At 57.7% G+C, this 20,240-nt stretch overlaps 1 protein-coding gene across 14 annotated transcripts in view; it reads right to left on the bottom strand.

Moving 5' to 3' along the window:
* DAB2IP (DAB2 interacting protein) overlaps window positions 1–20,240 on the bottom strand; it is a 218,262-nt gene that overhangs the window by 20,465 nt on the left and 177,557 nt on the right. For all 14 annotated transcript variants that reach the window (XM_063696732.1, XM_031014439.3, XM_055351829.2 and 11 more), the window contains 5 exons: window positions 7,842–7,995; window positions 5,992–6,090; window positions 4,552–5,106; window positions 1,343–1,487; window positions 1,113–1,257 (listed from right to left, as the gene is read on the bottom strand). In XM_063696732.1, the coding sequence (XP_063552802.1) occupies window positions 1,113–1,257; window positions 1,343–1,487; window positions 4,552–5,106; window positions 5,992–6,090; window positions 7,842–7,995 (1,098 nt within the window). The remainder of the gene's footprint in view (window positions 1–1,112; window positions 1,258–1,342; window positions 1,488–4,551; window positions 5,107–5,991; window positions 6,091–7,841; window positions 7,996–20,240) is intronic.

Genomic DNA, 20,240 nt, shown 5'->3' with positions numbered 1-20,240 from the left:
CTTGTCCTTGGGGAGCAGCAAACACTTCCCTGGCCTTCCTTTGTGCCCAGTCCCGAGCTGGTGGGCTCACCTGCCCCCAGGGTGCCCCAGCATTCACAGGAAATGTTTTAGGCACAGGCACAACCCTATCCTGATGGGATCAGGGCTGCGACCGAGGATACCAGGTGTGGCCTCGGAGCAGGAAGGGCAGGAGTGTATGCAGGTGAAGGTGCAGGTGAGTGAAAGAGATGAACCTAACAAGGAGTGAGGTAAGGCCGGGGAGAGAGTGGTGTCAGAACAGGCTGTGGACGGAGGCTTGGGTGGGTGGAGGCTGTAAGCCCTGAGCTGGAGGGGGACACAGGTTAAACCTGGGCAGCTTCTCTGGGGTGAATATGAACCCACTGCCTGGGCTGACAGCAAGGCCCTCCCGGACAGTCCTGTGTGCCACCACAGAACGAGGCTATACTCGGCACCAGGCTGGCTGGCCATCACACACATATATCCCAGGAGCAAGCTGGTGGCCGTGAAGTCGGCCTTACCGCATGTTTCTCCGGGACTGATTCCGGTCCTGCTGAGGGGCCTGTCTAAGCAGCCCACTGCTGCATGCCCTGCTGCTTTCTGGGGCTGGCAGAGTCTGCAGACCCCGTTCTACTTCAAAGTCTAGTCCTTTCTGTTTATTCTCTAGTCCCAGCAAGAGGCCTGCCTGGTGCTCAGGCCCCCAACGTGCCCCTGCTTGGCCCCATCACAAGGCTGTGACATGAGCACCTTAGCTCCCAGGGACAGGTGAAGAGCCTCAGGTGAAGCCATCCGCCCACCCCAAGTAGGGGCCCACACAGGGCCTGCCAGTCTCACTCCCGCTGCAGCCCAAGCACCCACAATAGCCCCCGGCACATGAAGGGCGCTCCCTCATCACCAGAGACGGCAGACTGGTGTGTCCAGGTTCTTTCCATCACAAAACCACAGCAACATGCTGAACGCTGCCCCACCTGAGAGCTCAAAAGGGACTAGGCCAGGGGACTGGCAAGTCAGTACAACTCAGGGGCCAGGCAGCATCAGGCACACTGCGGGTGCCAGACACTGAAGGACAGGATGGGGAAGGCGACAGGGTGGGGAGACCTGGGCACTGCACTGACCAGTAGGAGTTGATGATCTTGCAGAAGGCCAGCTCGCAGCACATCTTGAGGTTGCCCTGGTGCTCTGGGAGGTCAGCGGCCGAGCACTTGCTGGGATCCACTTCGCAGTTCTCATCTGACTCATACAGCGCTTTGATGAACTCACCTATGGACAAGTGGGCAGGGAGTGGGGAGTGAGGACCTGGCGGGCCCTGCCCCACCCTCTGCCCTGCTGCTGGCCCACTCCCTACCTAGGGCGTCCTGCAGGTACTTCTGGCCCACTAGCTTGAGGTACTCCTCAATGGCCTTGGTGGCCAGTGTGTTCTCCCGGAAGATGAGGTGCTCGTTGTCCCCGCAGCGGTCCACCTCTGACATCATCAGGTCTGTCAGGAAGTCCTGGGGAGGCAGGAGGTGGGGAGAGCAGGACCTGAGCTGGCCTGGCATGGAGGGCCCTAGGATTCCAGACCTAGCCAGAAAAGTCCTGGCATTTTGAGGCTGTTCCATCACCAAGCTGCGGGGGTCCTGGAGAGGAACAGTGTGCCCACCTTTGGGGGCTGCTGGGGAGTGTGGGCATGGCAGGGGCCCCCAGCCAGGGCAGGAGCCTAGAATTGGTGACAGTAGAGCCGGGTCTATGGATGGAGGCAGCCTCAATGAGAGCATGCCACGTGAGCCACAAGCCCCCACCACCACAGAGAATGGACTCATTTCCATGTACAGCCCTGATCAGGCCTGGCCTGGTGACCACAGCAGGACTCGCCTCTCCCCCCACCATCAGTGCCAAAGAGGACAAATGAGGCTGCCCTGTCTCATGGTAAGAATGGCCATCAGTATCCACCTATGACTCTGGTGGGGGCTCCCACACCAGACACAGATGCCTTCTGTGCAGCCCCACTGCCTGGGGAGGTCGTGAGCCACCATGCTCAGGCAGGTGAGAGCAGGAAGTGATGTGCAACTGGCTGGAGAGGGAAGGTGGAGGCGCCACTGCCCACTGGCAATCCAGGGTAGCAGCCCCAGGCCCATCAGGTCCCACACACAGTGTTGTGGGAAAACCCCAGCACAGGAGCCCGAACCCACACCTTCCCCCCACTCTAGCAACCATGCAGATACTAACACCCTCCCTCAGAAGCCCCCACCTCCTTGTGCTCACAACTAACCTGTGGCTTGCGGGAGGGGAAGAAGATAGGAAAAACTGTCATAGTTTCAAGGGAGGGTGACAGTCAGGGCAGGGGGCCACCTAGCACAGAGCCTGCAAGGTGCCCAGGAGGGGTGGACCCAGGCATCTGTGCTCAAGAAATTCCTCACTCCGACATGCACGACCTTGGGGTCCTTTAAAACAGAACTGAGATCTAGACACAGGAACCCAGGGTGCACAGCAGAGGCACAGAGGGACAGCAGGGGCAAAGGGGAAGCTGTCATTGGCTTCCTGGGGATCATGTAGCCTGAGGACCCCTTCCTGACCAGCAGGCGACCTCCAGGGTCTCATTCTCTGAATACACTAAAGCGGGGGTCAGAGGTGCATCTCCCCTGGGGCTCCCCCAGGGCTCCCGCTGAGGACTGCAGCCTTCCTGAACTCCTGCAATGAGAGCCAGGCCCCAGTGCTGGGATGAGAACTTCCTGAGAGCCAGGACCCAATAAGGGGGAAACCAATGCACACACAGCAGGAAAATGACTTGTCCAAGGCCACACAGCCACCTGGGGCCAGATCTGGTCCAAGTCCCTTGCTTCCCAGACTCCGTTACTCCTCTAGCCGTGGAGATGGAAGAGGGGCTAGTTCCCAAGTATTCCAGGGGTGGGGGCTTAGGTACCTGTCACCCCAGCAGCACAAGTTACTTTCTATGCTTCTATCTACTGCTCCCCAATCCCACTGAGGGCCTTTGGGGTTGGCTGCAGCCCTGACTTCACCTCCCTCCACGAGCACCTGGACATACCTATATCGTTTCAGGCTGCTTCAGGGAGGAATCCGCTTCCCAGGCCAGCCCCAGCCCAGCCCTGGGAACCAGGTACTGAAACATCAGACACAACTGCAGAAAATAATGCAGCCTCTGCAGCCCCCGTCACTCCCTCTCTGGTGCCCATGGGTCCTTGATTCATTCCGTTTCCCAGCATACGTCCCCAGTGTTGACCAGCATGTTAAGGACGGGGCAGCCAGAGCTGGCCCAACGTGCAGCCTAGCCAGCCAAGTCTGAAGGCTGGGGGAGAAGGTGAGGGAGGAGGTAGCTGAGCACTACAGAGGAAAACTGCTCCCCATCGCGGGTCCATGGGGAGGAGGTCCCCGCCCCAGCCCTGCACTTGCAGCATACAGCAAGTGCAAGAGGGAGGGGGGCTGCAGAGGCTGCTGAGGCTTCCAGCCATGGCCTCCCCTTCCAGGGCCTCTAGGAACAGGTGAGAGGGTGAGGGACCTCCACGAGTCTTGTGCCCTGGATTCTGCCCTGGGGTATGGCTCCCAACTGTGCCTCCCTGACCCAGGGCTAAGGGCCTAGGACTTTGACACAGAGTGCCCCTCAGCCACCTGCCACTTGGCTCACAACACGCCACTGTCCAGAGGGCAGAGGCCCAGTCCTTAGCCCAGCACCAGGGTCCATCCACGCTGCAGAGGCCTCAAGTCCAGCCCCTTTTTCCCACCCTCTTTGGCCAGCTTCCTGAATGGCAGGTGGCAAATGTAAAGAGAGAAGGTCGCCTTCGAGGCCCACAGACCATGCTCTACTGCCTTCCTAGGGGCACCCTGGTCCAGGAGCCCATTTGTCCCCAAACCGGGTAGGTGGGGCCGAGGCACGGCTTGCATGGTGGGCTGCTGGGCCCATCTTCGGGAGCGGAAGGTGAAAGGGGTCATGGAGATGGACATTGAGCACCTCTGGCCCTGAACTAGGACTTGCCTGGGCGGGTCTCAGATTATTCCTGCTTCTGTGAGGCTCTGGGGTGGGGCTGGTTAACCCTCGAATAGTACAATTTTGACTGTGTCTACCTGTGTGAGAATCTGTGTGTCTGGGTGAGAGTGTGGGGTGAGGTAGAGCTGTGAGGGAGGCTCATCTGTGCATCGTGCTGGGGAGATCTGCCAAACTCCATACCCCACAGGAGACGTGTGTTTGGCTCACTGGGGCTGGTGGCGTTGTCGGACCTGTGTGCTGGGAGAGCCGTGGCCACCCGGCCTGTTCCCCTGGCGCCTCAGGGGGTCGATCCTGTGCAGCAGTGGTGGAAGGCACCTCAACCCAAGCCCACTCCCTCACTACCAGCTGCAATCCCATCCACTGGCTCCACACAGGCCTCAGTGATCAGCTCCAGCCACAGAGCAGGAGTACAAAACCCCCAACCCACGACAGAACTTTGGGGTTAGGGAGCCCTTCTGGTAGTGACCGGTGCCTCCAAGGCCTCTGTTAGGCCTGAAATGTACGGATATGAGGAAGGGCAGGTAACCCAGCACTGCCGCCCAGCCTGTGTCAGGAGCCGAGGGGCCTGCACGCACCTTCACCTTGCCCGTGCTCTGCAGGATGTGCACCAGGGCAGATGCCATCTCCTCCTTGGTCTTGGCACTGAGGATGGGCTCGAGGGCTGCACACAGCCCCAGGTAGTGGTTGGTGATGTGCTCAGCAAACTCTTTGTACATCTCCATGGGCAGGATGGTGATGGTTTGGTAGCGCGCCTTGATGCGGATCATGGGTCCAGGGCCCTTGCCGCCCTTGGGGTTGGGCGTCACCACCGGGTACCACTTCTCCACGAACTGCCGCCCGGCCACTGAGGCAGCAGGTAGGCTCACCAGGCCCAGGTAACTGTTGCGCTCCTTCTTCTTCTTCTTGTCGGTCTCCCGGTACAGGTGGACAGTGACCGTGCGCAGAGGCGGCAAGTTGTGGAACTCGAAGTGCTCGCCCCAGAAAACATTGTCCGTCTTGAGCTTGCCCGTGGTGCGGGCATAGAGCACATCGTCCAGGCACAGCTCGCACAGGTACTTCTTCTTGGCTGGCAGGTCCTTGGCCTCGATCACCCACAGCTTCAGGATGTGCTCCACACGCCGGCTGTTGTCCTGTATGTGCACAGGGGTCCAGGGTGGTCAGCTAGGGGTGCCACGTGCAACCCCCAACCAGCTCAGAGCCTGAGAGAGTCCTCAGACCCAGAGGAGCTCTGAAGGTGGAGGCGGCAGCGGGTGCCTAGGCCCTGAGTCAGGATGAGGCAGGGCATGATGGACAAGGGCTGGATCTCTGGTCGACCTCACAGAAGCTCACTCACCTTGGGCAAGTGATTTAACTGGAGCCTTGGGTTGCTTGTCTACGAAACGGCACTAAGGTAAAACCCCCATCTCATAGAGGGCGAGACTGAGAGAGGCCAGCACAACACCTGACACATCACAGGCTATGCCATTATTAACTCTTCCTTAATATGCTGGTCTGTACTGTAACTTAAGAGATGGCTATGGTGACCAGGACTTGGTCAAGCCCTCAAGTCGGCTAGGGAGAGATACAGAAGCAGGGATTACAGTGGGGGCTCCCAGGACCTGATGGGGAAGCCCAGGGGCAGTGGGAACACAGAGGGTACCAGCCTGGGACAGGGGTCCTCACCTGGAGGAGGGGCAGACATCTAAGGTGGAAGGGGAAGATGAGCAGAACTCAGCCAGGGGCTGGGGAGTAGGGACAAGGGGTCCCAGCAGAAGGACCCCACGGTCCAGCACTCATTTCCCCAAGCCCAGCCTCAGTGTGTAGCTTAGAAAACAGAGACACACAGCACCTGTCTCAACCTGGTCAACTCAAACGTCTCTTTCAGAGTCCACCAATATTGTCCACTCGGGCCCTGCCTCCATGCAGGCTGACCACCCCCAATCCCAGCCCACACCACAGAGATCGTCTCTCTTGCTTCCTCCTATCTGAGCCTACCTTCAATCCCCCATGCTTTGGTGAGAGGGGCGCAGGCTTACCTTGTTGGGATGCACTGCTCGCCGCAGGTTCTCCATCCACTTATCCCGCTCAGCTGCAGATCGGCAGGAAAAGCACTTGCTTCCTGATGACGTCGTCACCTGTGGGGAGCAGGCAAGACAGTGTTATGAGGGAAGGGACCACAGCAAGGGCAGGCAGTGATGGAAGAAGACCTTGGAGGCTCAGGGGACTCTGGCCATCAGGTCTGCATCACAGCTTCAGGAAGGAGCCAGGACAAGGCTCATATGACGCCTCTACTTCATGTTTTGCAGGTGGTACACTGAGAGCCACTGTCCCAGGGCAAGTCAGCAGCCGGAGAGTGGCCCCGTCCTGCACGAGCAGGCTCCTCACTCGTCCCTCAGTGCCCTCTGTCCAATAGGAAAGCATCTTCCTAACTCTAACCTCCCTCTCCCTGAGATGGGAAGAGGGAAGGAACGAAGACCTTGCCCAGGTCAGAGGGCAATGCTTAACCCGAGCGTACTTTCCCTAAAGGCGGAACCACAAGAACCAAGGAGACAACTAAAGGTAGGTACCAGAATCCCCTCAGTCCTCAGCTGACAACTCTGAGGGTTTTCTTCCGTCAAGCAGCAGTGACAACAATGGTAATATAAGCCTAATATTTTTTATGCCAGACTGGAGAAATGAGACTCAGACTGTCTGGATGTGCCAGGCCCTAGGGTCCCCGGTCCCTGACCCTTCTCCTTCCCTCTCTGTCTGACTCTCACTCAACCTCTGGTCCAGCTTAGACATCTCCTTCCAGGTAAGGGAGCCAGTCCGGGCAATTCCTGCTGTGTGTTCCCACTGTCCCCAGCAGCAGACCCGGGTCTCTGCAGGGGAAGCACACTCCTCACACGGCATTCGAGGGCCTGCGCCCTCCACAGAAACCCCTGCTGTGAACCAGCATACAGGGCCATCTTCACCCTATCCCTGGCAAGGAAGTCAGAACCCAGATCAAGCCTGGCTTGGCCAGGAGTCCTGAACCAGAAATGGTCCCCAGTGGGCACAGGGTATGGGGCAGGTGCCAGGCACCATTCTGTTTTTTCCCCAGGGCTGGGGGTGCCAGGAGATTGTCACACTAGTCCCCAAGTGGCTGCTTTTCATTACCAGGCTCATTCCTCTACCAGAGAGCTCTCCTAGTTATGCATGATTATTGGGGGTAGGAATCTTCCCAGAAACTGGTAGGAAGCAATATGAATAACTGCAGAAGCAATTAGGAACTCCCAGGAACACCTGCAACAATAGTAACCCTGCTCCCGGCTTGGTCTCAGCCTTGCTGTGTGACCTCTGATGTCTTCGTGCCTTCTCTGGGCCTCAGATCCCCCATTTCCTATGAGGGACTGGACAGGTCATCCCCAGGTGGGTCACTGGCTCTCTGCATTCAAACCTCAGGTCGCAGAATGCCAGGGCAGGACAGATTTGGGCTCTCATTGTTCACAGTGGGAAACAGGCCCAGACAAGGGGAGACTCTCTGCTATCCACACTGCATTTGGGAGGTAAGCAGGCTCTAAGACATGGGCTCTGGTGCTTAAGAAATTCAGGCTTTTCCCCTACTCACTGTCATCCACTGGGGGCCCCAGCAGCTTCATGCTAGCGTGGAGAACAGGTGCTGGCCCATTTCCAGAGAACCTAGAGAGGAGGAAGGACAGCCTCCACCCCAGCTCCACCAGGTGTCTTAGGAGCTGAAAGCTATCGGTAAATACTAGCCACTGTCCCCAAGAGCCTGGCCACTATCCCCAAGACCCTGGCCCCTGCTGAGGCCACAGCAGACTGGACTCCAGGAGGATCTCTGGAGGAGACCAGCCAGGCCAGGAGAGGATGGGGTGTCCACCCCAACCCCTGTGATGGGACCCACCTCGAAGCAGTAGTCCTGGCCAAGGATGCTGCTGTGCACGGGCTTGATGACCACCTCTTCCTCCATGCTGAGGTCCAGCGCCTCCACCGCACTGCTGGGGCTGAGCAGGGACTCGTGGGAGCGAGACTCCTTCAGCCTTGGCATCAGATGGGACCTGGGGTGGCAGTAGGTGTGTCAGGCTGGGCCCCCGCAGCCCGGGTCAAGCTGGTTGCCATGTCCCACCCATCTGCCCCGGCCGTGCCCCTTCCAGCAGGCAGCCACTCCTCTCCACTCTCTCTCCTTTCTGTCTTAAGACAGATCTGGGGGCAGGGCTGTCACAGAGACTGGTGGGAACCTCCTCCCCACTGCAGGAGTCTGGCTGGGGGCTCAGCCTCTCAGAGAGCAAGAAGGTGAGGATTAGGAGCCACTCCGGGGTTAATATTTGCAAGTGAGCCTGCGGGGCCTGGGCCAGCTTGGCTCCTGAGAAGTCTCAGAGACCTAAGGAAAGCCCACCTGACCCAGGCAGCTGTCTGCAGTTCTGGGCGCTTTCCCATTTCCCCTCTCTTTTGCACTGGTCCTTGTCCAAGACTGAGCAGTCACTCTGCCCCAACATTTATCCAGCATACCACTGCCAACAGCCCTTCCTCATACACTGTCCCACACCAGCAGCCCCACACGAGGGAGAGCCACAGGGACCCTGATGCTCCCATCTTACAGATGAGGACAGCGAGGCGAGGCGAGTCTCGAAGCAGAAGGGATGCAGCAGTCTCTGCACAGTACCCAAGACACACACTCCATCGGGGTCCCCATGCTGGGACTCAGGGCCCAGGTCACTGGCTCCGACACAGGCACAAAGAGCACAGGGCTGATGCCACCCGGCACCCAAACGCAGACCAGACCTGGGCCCGCTGTTCCCCTGCTTTGTGGCCCTGGGGAAATCGTTCTCCTCTGAGCCTGTTTCCTCAGTGCATCACAGGGAAAGCACCGCAGATGACACCTGCTCTAGGGTTAGGTAAAGTCTCTCCAAAGTCAGCAGCACAGAGCAGTGTCCTCCTAGAGCCCCCAGCCCCCACGGTGGGACAGAGGAAAAGCATGAGGACAGGCTGGGCCTGCTAAGACCATCTCTGGTGCAGAAGCTGAGCCCTGCTTGTGTCCAGGGCTCAAACCCTGGGGTTGGTGAAAAACCTACTCCAGGCTTAGCCCACATGGACCTCCTACCCCCAATGCCCTATGCCCTTTGGCTCCTGGTTCCAATGGTCCAAGTGCTCAGTCCATCATTCTCTCCCTGCCTCGCCAAACCAAGACCCCTACCTTGGGCTATGCTGAGGCTTGGTCCCTGACCTTGAGGGGCTCACAGCTTGGCAGAGCCACCAGACACTTCCCTGTAGGGTGCATACCCTGTACACTCATTTCTGCGACTGCCCCGGGTCAGTGGGCTGAGGCCCACTCCATGGGCGCTCAAGAATCCAGAGGTGAGCAGGAAGAGCCCTGCTCAGAGGGACTCAGGCTGACAGTAGCCACCCTCCCACCCCAAGCTCCACATCTCCATGGCAACAGCCCTCTGAGCGTAAGAGCCCTCCCCAACATGGAGTCCCATGCTAGATGCCGTAAGGAGTCAGAGCTGAGGGAATCCCAACCCTTAGATACCCCACAGAGGCCAGCCCAGGAGCCCCAGTCAACCGGCTCCCTCTGCCTCTCCACACCCAGCAAGAAGCCGGCCTCTGAAAGCAGAGGGAATGGGCAGAGCCAGAGGAAAACTGTGAGACAAGTTCAAGACAGGGGGGAACCCTCCCCAACTCCCACAAGGACTCCCACCTGGGGCTTCCCATTGTGGCCTAAGCCCATGGACAAGCCCAGCATGTGCCTCTGCTCCTCTGAGGCACTCTCCCTGGGAGGCCCAGTTCAGAAAGGGGCACTGGCCTACCTGCCACGCCACACCACCACATCACACCACCACACCGCTGTGTTGGAACAGGCCTCTTCTCCTGATAATCCCTCAAGGCCTTCCTCGAGCGGCCTGGCCTCCTCCCCATCACGGCAATGACCAATGCCGTGGGTGGGCCTGCCCTCCCTGGGCTGAGATTCCACCTGAGCCGCCCACCTCCCAGGGTGGACTCCAGGCCTCCCTCCCACATGGGGCTTCATACCTCAGTGGAAGAGACGCCCTGCCTGATAGTAGGGAAGTCACACTGGCTGGGAAGGGCTGGGACCCATAGCCCCATAGGCCTGACGTCTGGAACCCAAAACCCAGCCCACAGGCTGGGATTGGGCTGCTTTCTGGCCCAGCTTGGAAAATCTCTGCCAGGTAAGGATGCTGGGAGCCCAGAGAGGGTGGGGTAGGGACCGAGGAAGTACAGAGCGGGGAGCTGGTGAGCTGAGGCCGCCTCCTGCCTGGGGCGCATGAATGAGCTGGCTGTGGAGAGGAGAGGCGAAGCATGCTTCAGCAGGCTGGGCCTGCCCAGGGAAACCCAAGGAGACCCTGGTCCTGCAACCCCAGGAGCCCAGCAGGCCCAGGCCAGACCCCAAAACAGCCAGATCCTGGAGTCTGTGGTTGCAGAGCCCTCCCCTTCCTTCCCCACCATGTCCCACAAGCATGCTCTGGCTGACCTGGAAACGATCCTGGCAGAAGAGAGGGCTGTAGGGAAGCTCAAGGCCCTTAAGACACCTTGGACTGGCCCGGCCTACCTGGGCAGCCATGACCCTCCCCGCTTCCCTGGGAGCTTCTCCACGGGGTGGGATGTAAAGCAGAGGCTGCATCCATCCCTGCAGCCCAAGCTCTCTGGGAGGAAGAGGAATAGGGGCAGGGCAGGCCCAGGGAGGCCCCAAGTGGTTCCCGCAAGCTCTCCCAGGCTACTCCTTCCTGGATAGTACAGCAAGCGGGTGGTGGAGGCAGGGCCAGTGGACCTGTACTCTCTCACTCACGTTCCTATGCATTTCCTTCCTGACCAGCCTGGAGTCTACAGGCCCTGACACACAGTGTCCTCGGTCCCTCCCTCATCTGGGCCCAGAGGGAGCTGGTCTGCTGTGACCCTGCCAGGGTGTGCCCATGGTGGTAGCTGATAAGATGAGGGGGCTAAGGAAGGAAAAATGGTCATTTGGTCACTTCCTGAACCCAGCAGGACCAATTCAAGGCCCAAGAACCACCTCTCTGGGAAGCCAGCCCTGTCCTGTGCCTGCAGCAGTCCCTGGCCACTTCACAGCAGGGACTGCTGGCTCCATCAGTCACCCAAGGCAGGCTTCTTCCCTACCCTGGCTTCATCCCATGCTGGCATTGTTGGGCCACCTCCTTTTTCACCTCCAGCCTCTGCCTTGCCAGGCTAGGGAAGCAGCGCATTAGAGGCAGGGCAGAAGATGGGTACCAAAGACTGCCCAGGCTCCAAAGGGGCAGGGATAGGCTCAGCTTCCCTACCCGGGACGCTCAGGTGAAAGGAGGGGAGCAGGCACTGGTCTCTACCTCACTCCCATTCCACTCCCAGGAAGGGATGCTTGTAGGCACCCACCTCTAGTCAGCACAGGGTGAGCGCCCAGCTGGTCACTTGCACATCCCTTTTTCATATTTCAACAGCACACAGCCCTGCCAGAAGTATTCATCTACCCATTTTACAGAAAGGTATGACAGGCTCAGGGAGGAGCAGTTACTTGAGCCGCCCAAGGCCCCCTGCTGGGATGGGAACCAGGTCAGTCCAGGAGCCATGCCCCCAGCTGCCCTATGTGGTGTGGTATCTGGGGGCTGATGCCCCTGTATTCAGGGCTTCTGCCGTCCCCCAGCCCTGGGTCAAGTCCCTCTCTGCTGCCCAAGGCTGGGGTGGAAGAGAAGGTGGCCCAATTGCATGGCCCACAGCACCCTCCCGACCCTGTGCCTAGCTTAGTCTCATGACGGCTTTCCCCTCTGACCTCTTGTGGTCCTTGGAGACTAGAGCTTTGGTCTCCTAGGCGAGGTGGCACCAAGGAGGGCAAAATGCCTTCACATGGGGATTCCACCCCTGCAAATCACTTCCACGGCCCAGGTCTGAGCTACTTCTTACAACAACCCTGCCAGGATGTGGCACCTCTACTACCTACAGAAGCAGGTCTCAAACCAGGGCGTGGGCTCCACACTGCCTGCCTCTCACCAGGGTGGAGCTGGCGTCCCCAGGCCGGGCTTACCTTGGGCCATGCGTCACATGAACCACCACACAAGTCACCTCACAGAATCTCCACGAGCCCAAGAGGCAGATGCTGACCTCACCCCGCTTTACAGGGGAGAAACTGAGGCCTGCCAGGGAGGGCAAGAGATGTGCCCCAGCATCCCATCTTTGATCTAGTGTTGCTGCGACACCCAAACCTCTTGGGTCCATTTCCTCATCTGAAAAAGGAGGAAGGAGGCTTGCTTCACCCAGAAAACACTGGCAGCCGGCACATGCTGAAAGTGCTGTGAAGACAGCGCCTTCACGGGGAGGTATTTCCCAGCCCTTTGAGTTGTGGGGGTGAAGAGATCCCCTCTTGAGACCACACGGGATTCAATGCCAGCCCCAGAACTTGGCACTCTGAGCCACTGGCTGGCATCTACCTCCCTGCTCCACCTGACCAGGCCCACTCTCGCAGCGGCCTGCCTGCTGGGCCCCTCCATCCCAGGAAGCAGGAGTCTCAGGCAGGGCCCCAGGCACATGCTGTCCTTCCCCTTCCTACCCAACCTTCAGCACCCAGCTTCAGTGCCCCTTCTTCCCTGAAGCCTTCCTGGGCTCCCTGGGCAGACAGCCATATCCAGGCTGTGCTGGGAAGGTCTGTCACAGAACTGGCTCCTTGTCAGACAGGGGGCTCCTTGTGGGTAGAGTTGGGTCTGGCTGGCTCCAAGGTCCAGAGCCTTAGAGTTCCTGGACCAAAACCCCAACACGCCAGCAGCCAAGGTCAGCTAAGCTCAGAGGGAACGGGAGGTCAGTGGGGATAAGGATAGTCCTCCCTCAGCCTGCAAACCCTGGTGACGTGGTTGTTCCCTTGGAGGAGGGACAAAGAAGGCCTGAGGGTGGGTCGTCAGGGCAGCTGCCTGTTCAAGGCCGAGTCCCAAGAGCAGCATTCCAATGTTCATTCCAGAGTCTCCGGGAAATGCCCCTGCCCTTGCTCTGTCCAAGTATGGGCCGCTTCCCCCACCCCTCTCAAGGTTAGGAGGCTCATCCTACCCTCTGTGGCTGCACACTGCTCCCCACGGCCCCAGCCGAGACCCTTCTAAACATGGCAGATCACTAGCCCCATGACAGCGCTCCAGGGACTAGAGACCCTTTACCTATCCTCCATGGCATGGAATCCTTACTGCTCCCAGGAAGGAGGTGGCACCATGACACCCAGGTCACACACGGGACAGCCAAGGCCATGGCTAGGGTGACCTGCCCTGGACTCCGCTGCTACAGAGGAGCTTGGCCAGGGCATGGGAGGGCAGAGGGGAATGGGAGTTCCACTGGCCTTCTCCTGTCTAGACCAAAGCAGCACCCTCCACTGAACAAGCCACTCCGCCTGGCATGGCCTCACTCCTGTCCCTCCTTTCTCGCCTCATGGCCTGTAAGATAATCAAGTCCCAGATGCCTCAAGCTGGTGTCCGAGCCCTCCTGAAAGGCCCCTCGCACAAGTGACCTGGACTCTCCTCCCCAGCTACTTCCTGACAAAGCTGCAAACTCTTATCCTCCAGGGGTCCATGTCCAAGCAGTCTCCTGAGCCTGTCCATTCTGCCTCTCCCTCCACTTCTTTGCCAAACAAAGTCCTTCCTCAGTTTTCAAGGGCCAGCCCAATGTCACCACCACAAAGTGGTCCCTGGTCTCTCCAGACAGACAGCTCACACTACGCTACCTAAGCCCGGCTCAGGGCCACAATCTCCCACCTGTTCCACTTAATTCTCGTGACAATCCTGTCAGGACTAAAAAGGTGCACCTAGAAAGTTGAGGTGACCTGCCCAAGATCACATGCATAGCAAGTGGCCGAGTCAGATGTGAACCCAGTTCAGTGGAGTTCAAGACTAACTGCACCAGCCTTGGCATGGCCTTTCCATCGTCCAGGGGTGGCCCACAGCAGCTGGGCAGCAGGGAAAGGTCCATAGCAGCTGGGCAGGGGGAAAGGTCCACAGCAGCCGGGCAGCAGGGAAAGGTCCACAGCAGCCGGGCAGCAGGGAAAGGTCCACAGCCAGCTAACCCACTAGCTGTGACCCACTCACTCCAGGTGGGGAAGGAAGGACTGGGGGATACAGGGATGGGGCAGCCCCTGCCCAGGGCCCAGGAAACGTGGGCACAAGGCACGGGGAGCTGCTATGAGAGACAGTGCCAGGGCCCAACAGCAGCTCATTGTGAGGGCTGGTGGCAGAACAATGGGGACACTGTCCTGGCTCCTGGGGCCTAGCCTTATCTGATAGCGTTCCAGCCAACCCACAAGCTGTTTTTCAACTCTGATCCTTTTTTCTCTTAAAAGGTCAGTGACACAGAAGCTCAGCAAACTCATTATCCCAAGGAGGGAAAGGACCCCAAACCAAAACTTACAGTAATTAAAAATCCCTACTTGACATAGCAAGGGTGTTCCCAACTACTGGGTGGGGGGAATTGAGAGTGGGATTGTTTGGTCGGAAAATAAGGGGCTCAGGGTCACCCTCCAAATCTCGAAAGCTCAGAGGGAGCTGCCCTGTGTGGCCCCAAAGGGCAAGGCTGGGACCAGGAGAGGCCACTTCCAGCTCAGTCACAGCTGTCCTTGAATGGGCCAGGCTCGTCTGGTTTTAGAGAGAGTGGGCTCCCTGTCTCTGAATGTGTGCAAGCAGGAGCCGGGGGGCCCCTTTAAGACATGCTGCATGGCTAGGGCTGCCAGGGTAATGGGCTGGGCAGTACACAAAGGCAGGCAGTGCAGTGGGCCCTGGGATTAAACACACACACACGCGCGCGCACACACAAGTGAATGCTACAGAAATCCACCTGCAGCTGCGAGCGGGCAGGAGGACAGAGGGCCTAGTGTCAAGGGTGCCTGGCTGTAGAGCAAACTGAGTCTCTATTCCTTATGAAATATACAACCTTGGATACTTTAAGTCATTCGACTCTCTAGGACTCAGTTTCCCCATCCGTAGTGAGGATAACGACACACCTTCCTCATGGGTTGCTCTAAGGATCAAACGAGACCATGCAGGCGGGAGGCTCAGGAGGGCAGGGGTGTCAGTGACTCCCATCCATTGCTCGTAACTGTTCATGCCTCTTTGGTCTGTTCCATTCGCCCACCTGATTGCCAGCCACGATGTCAGGAGCTGGAGACACAGCCATGAACAACACTGGTGAACAATGCACACGCTGCTATCAAGGCTGACATTTCTGGGATAGGTCACACTTTTGACAATTTGGAGTGACAAGATATGGACTTCCCAGGCTGTTTCCTGTTCCTGTCCCGTGACGACTCAAACTCTTTACGTTCTCCATGCCTCAGTTTTCCCCATCTGCAAAATGGGGATCAATCATATCTGCCCAAATGCTCTGGGATGCCTCAAATTTCTTTAAAAAGCCCTTCATTTCCTGAGGCGAAATGAAAGGAGAAGAAGGTGTGCCTAGCAGTGGGCAGTAGACCCCCGTGAGGAGGCCCCTTTAGCCCCTCTGCCTGGGACTCCCATGCACAGCCATCTCCAGCCCCAGTCTCCAGCCCACCAGCCTGTGTGGTCCCAAGCCACTGTCCACTACCCCAACCAGGTCTGGAAGGAAGAGAAATCCTGGACAAGGTTTGTCTCCACAGAGTTGGTGCCCACCCAAAGGCTGGCAGGACCTGATGGTTCTGCAGTCAGGACTTCAGCAGACTCTCTAGGCCTCATCAGGTCAGAACATGCCAATCATGCTTCTGCCTGTCATAGCCAGGCAGGTCCAGAGGCTGTGCTAGAAGCGTCTGCCCACACTGGAAAAAAAGAGAGTCTGGACATGGTCACAATGAATGCACTGACCTGCTGGGAATCAAACAGCAGGACATAAACAGGGCAGCGCCCTGCCTAGCATGTCCAGCAGAACTCTCTCCCCAAGCCCAGCCTTGCCCCGCTGGCCTGGGAACCGGCTGCTCAGAAGGCCAGTGCTCACTCCTGGCCCAGCTGGGATCCCAGGGGAGAGGAGAGGAATGCAGCCGCCTGGTGGCTCCCAGGGCCCTGGGGAGACAGAGCCTGTCCTAAAAAGGCAGAAAGGTTGGCTGCCCTGCCTGGGAAGTCTTCCAGGGATGACAGGGCCCAGAGGCGTGGTCCCTCTCAACCCAGGGTTCCCTCAGGCCAAGGTAAGGGGTAGGTCCTAGCAGTCACCAAGACCCAGTTGTGACGCCCCCATACACACAGAACGCCCTGGGCTGTGAGACAGGGAGACACGTGGCCTTCTGCCCTCACCCCTGGGAGCCTGTGCTTCCCCCCACATCACAGGGCTGAGCTGGCAGAGGAGGGTCCACATCCTGCAACCAAAACAGGAGGATGGGACAGCTCATGCTTGCTGTGAGGCCTGGTGTCCCGTGGTGCCCAATATAGGCTGACTAAATGAATGACACTGTGGCAGCCTGGACCTAACAGCCACTTACTAAGCACCTACCATGTGTCAGTTGCAGGTGTTCTTACCAAAGTACAAACATCGTCTCATGGCCTTCTCCCAACAACTCTGCACAAAAGGCAGCACTGCCCCAGAAGAAAGGGAGAGTGGGTATTTAAGCTCAGGTCCCACAAGCCCTGGCTCATGGGGCAATACATGAGCCAGTTAATCCAAAAGGCTCAATGGAAGCTTTAGGACGTTCTCTAAAGAGGAAACTGAGGCTTAGAGACAGGGAGTGGCTTGGCTAGGTCACATGGTCCAGAAATGAAAGCTGGGGTTCTAACGGCCTGGTCACCCTCTGCAGGACACTCTTGGCACCTACCTCACAGTGAGTCAGGCCTGGAGGCCAGGCATCCAATCAGCCCAGCACCCCAGCAATGGCCCGTTCCTCTCCCTCAAGGAGTCTTTGGTCTCTATCCCAGCTGTATCTAAGGTCTATCACAGACCCTGAACGAGTTTCCTCCCCCTTCTAGGTGCCATTTCCTCACACGCTGAGCTACTTCAGAGAAAGCCACAAAAATCCTACGTCAACTCCCTAGAACATAAGGGACCATAAACTATCACAACCGCTACCAACACCACTACCATCACCTGTAATAATGTAATAGCAACATCTCACTGCTGCCTGGGTTGACTTGGGCCAAAGCTCCGGAGAGACCAGGGATTCGAGAGGGCGCTGGTACTGGCTCCTGAATGAGAGGCAGCCTTCAACATCCTCTCCCCGTATAAACTGTGCAAGCCTAATGGAGTTTTCAAAAAACATTCAGGAACACATTTACCTTTCCACATCTTATTTCTTTCTTTTTTTTTTTTTTTTTTTTTTTTTTTTGCGGGGGAGGAGGGGTGCAGAGAGAGAGAGAAGAAACAAAAAACTTTCCATCTAATCCCCCAAGTCATCCTGCAGCCTGAATAATTTCGGGTTTTTAATCAATAGCTGTCAGACTTGTCAAATTACTTTGGGGACCGCAAAGCAGTTTTTAAACATTCATAAACCTCAGCAGAACAGCGAAGTGCCCTGAATTTCAAAACAAGAGCATCTAGGCCGGGCGTGGTGGCTCACGCCTGTAATCCCAGCACTTTGGGAGGCCGAGGCGGGTGGATCATGAGGTCAGGAGATCGAGACCATCCTGGCTAACACGGTGAAACCCCATCTCTACTAAAAATACAAAAAATTAGCCGGGCGTGATGGCGGGCGCCTGTAGTCCCAGCTACTCGGGAGGCTGAGGCAGGAGAATGGTGTGAACCTGAGAGGTGGAGCTTGCAGTGAGCCAAGATAGCGCCACTGCACTCCAGCCTGGGCGACAGAGCGAGACTCTGTCTCAGGGAAAAAAAAAAAAAAAAAAAAAAGAAGAGCATCTAAGGAACACTCATTGACGAGGGTGAGTGGTGGGCAAATCAGAAGTGAGCTGCGGACTAGCTGCCCCTGCCCCTCTTGCTTCTGAGCAGGGACAACCCTGCAGCCCTCCCTGGCCTGTAGGAAAAACTATCAGGCTTAGCCTGGCCGCTCAGAAAGTTTAGGGAGAGTGACAGTCCCCCTACCCCCTGCCCCAGGAAAAGAGCCCAACCTCCCTGCACAGCACCTGGGGCTCCAACCCCAGCCACAACTGCAGCAACTCTGAAGCTCCCAAGCTCTAGAGCCCACCACAAACATGCTAGCCCACTGCCCTCCCCCATCTCTCCACTCGGCACCACTCCTGAGAATGTTTCAAGGCCCCGACCCATGCGTTCCCTCTCCTTGAGCTCAGTCTGTGCCTGGCTCCTCCTCACATGTGAACACACCCATGCATCATGGCCTGAGTGGGACTGGTTTCTAACTGGTCCCTGCACCCCACCCGGGACCATAAATACCTCCAACAGCCACCTCAGGGCCCTGGGGATGAAAGACCCAAGTGGGAAATGATAATGAAACAAAAGAATAAATTAGCTGAAAAGCGAGTATTTCCATTCTCCAGGAAGTGCTTCCCCTCTGGCTTATCTAATTCCTCCCAGCTCTCCACATCCAGGAAGCCCTCCTTAGCTCATGCTGGGCCCCCCCTAGAATGCGGGGGCAGAGGCAGCATCTTCTTCCATCTCATCTCCTCCACCCAAGACCTGGGCGCCATGCCACGTTACTTCCTGGGACCAGGTGGGCCATTCATGTTGGGGTGATCTAGGGATGGCCTCCTTCCCTCATCCTTGAGGGTCAGGTTTCCTGCCTCAACTAAGGACCAGCCATTTGTCCGCAGAGCCCCAGCTCCTGGCACTATGCTGGTTGAAGGTGGTAAGCAGGCATGGTTCCTTAAAAACACACACACAAAACTCTGTGACTTTGGTCAAATTAATTAACCTGTGTGCCTCAGTTTTCTCATCTGGAAAACAGGGACACCACCACCTTTGGCTGTAGGGCTCAACTGACCTGCAGCGAGCTCTCCATACACAGCCTCAGTAACCAGCCCTGGCTGCCCCCATGACCATCCAGGCTGGGCTGAGACTGCCTTCCCGGGGCATTCTGTCCCTTCCCGCACGCCCTTCCTGCCAGCACTTCTCTGGATGCTCCTGGCTTCTTCCTGGGCCCAGGACATTTCCAAGATCTGTCTCTCACTCTGCCCAGCAGATCCTTCCTGACTCTCCCCCCACAGCTGAGCTCTCAAAAAGCCCCTCTGCCAACTGACCCCAGACCACCTCACCTGCTCTACCCCCTTACCTCAAGAGCAGGCTCCAGAGTACAGGCCGTTTTAAGCAGGAATCTGAAAGACCCCCATTTAAGAAGAGATGGACAAATCTACGAACACATGCTGGCACCCTAGACTCCAGCCCCAGTGGTCACTCCAGCTCAGCTATCTCTTCAATTCCAGCCACCATTTGGGACAGAGGCTCCCTCCTTGTTGGCAGCTTGAGCTCAGAGAGACAGAAGAGGTGAAGATGTGAAGGGAAGGAGCACTGGGCCAAAGGAGTGTGGACCTCGGATGGGCCTCTCCTGCACCTCAGCATCCTACCCCGTTAAGTGGGTTGCCCTTGCCTCGTGGCACAATTTGCTGAAGATGTATCATGCTAAGGCACCCCACCCCCCACCCCCACCCCGCCCCAATCCTGGGCAGAGTTGATCCAGCCACCAGCACAGCCACTGAGCGCCTCCACTATGTCTGCAGGAGCATGTGGGGCTATGGGCCTAGGGATGTCAGCTGCCCATTCCTCCCAAAGCCTGAGGTCTGGAAGTCTGCATGGGGCACCAGAGCAGCTGCTTCTCAGGCTGTAACTAGCAGGAGACAACCAGGAGTGTTCAGCAGCAGCAAGACAGCAGGAAAGTGGCTGTCAGTAAGCCACAGGGTTCCAGGCCACTGGCACGGGCAGAAACTCAGAAACCATGTCAAAGAAAACCAGGAGTGTGGCTGCTGAGTTCCTCCTGCTGCTAGTGACCATGCACCAAAGCCACCTGTGGCTCTCAAGTACCTGCTCACCCACCACACCACAGTGAGCCCACATACCTGGGAAGGGCACGTAGAGCTGTCTCTGCACCTCTGACCCTCACGCAGCTAACTGCAGCAAAGAATGAGGCTCTGACACCTCCAGGGGCTTCCCAAGGCCAGTGTGTCAGACTTCACCGTCTGCCCTCTTCCCCCACATTCCACACTGGCTGACTCCAGGCTAAGCTAGCCCTGTCATCTGCCACCTGGCCCACAGGATTCCAACTGAGAAAGCAACATACTTAAAATCCAGCTTCCCAAGGTACGTTTCCAGGTCCCAACCCAGCCATGCCAGCCCTGCTTGGCCCTATCTGGCTCATCATGCTAAACTGCACGCCTCTGCTCAAGGGGTTGCACTCCAGCAGCCTATCCGTCTACGCCTGGCTCAAAGGCCACCACCTCCACAAAGCCTCCCCCAGAACTGACAACTCCCTCCAGGG

Source organism: Gorilla gorilla, chromosome 13 (genome assembly GCF_029281585.2).
Source record: "Gorilla gorilla gorilla isolate KB3781 chromosome 13, NHGRI_mGorGor1-v2.1_pri, whole genome shotgun sequence".
Classification (NCBI taxonomy): domain Eukaryota; kingdom Metazoa; phylum Chordata; class Mammalia; order Primates; family Hominidae; genus Gorilla; species Gorilla gorilla.
The sequence above is the reverse complement of the archived record's forward strand: the minus strand, read 5'-3'. Positions and strand labels throughout refer to the sequence as shown.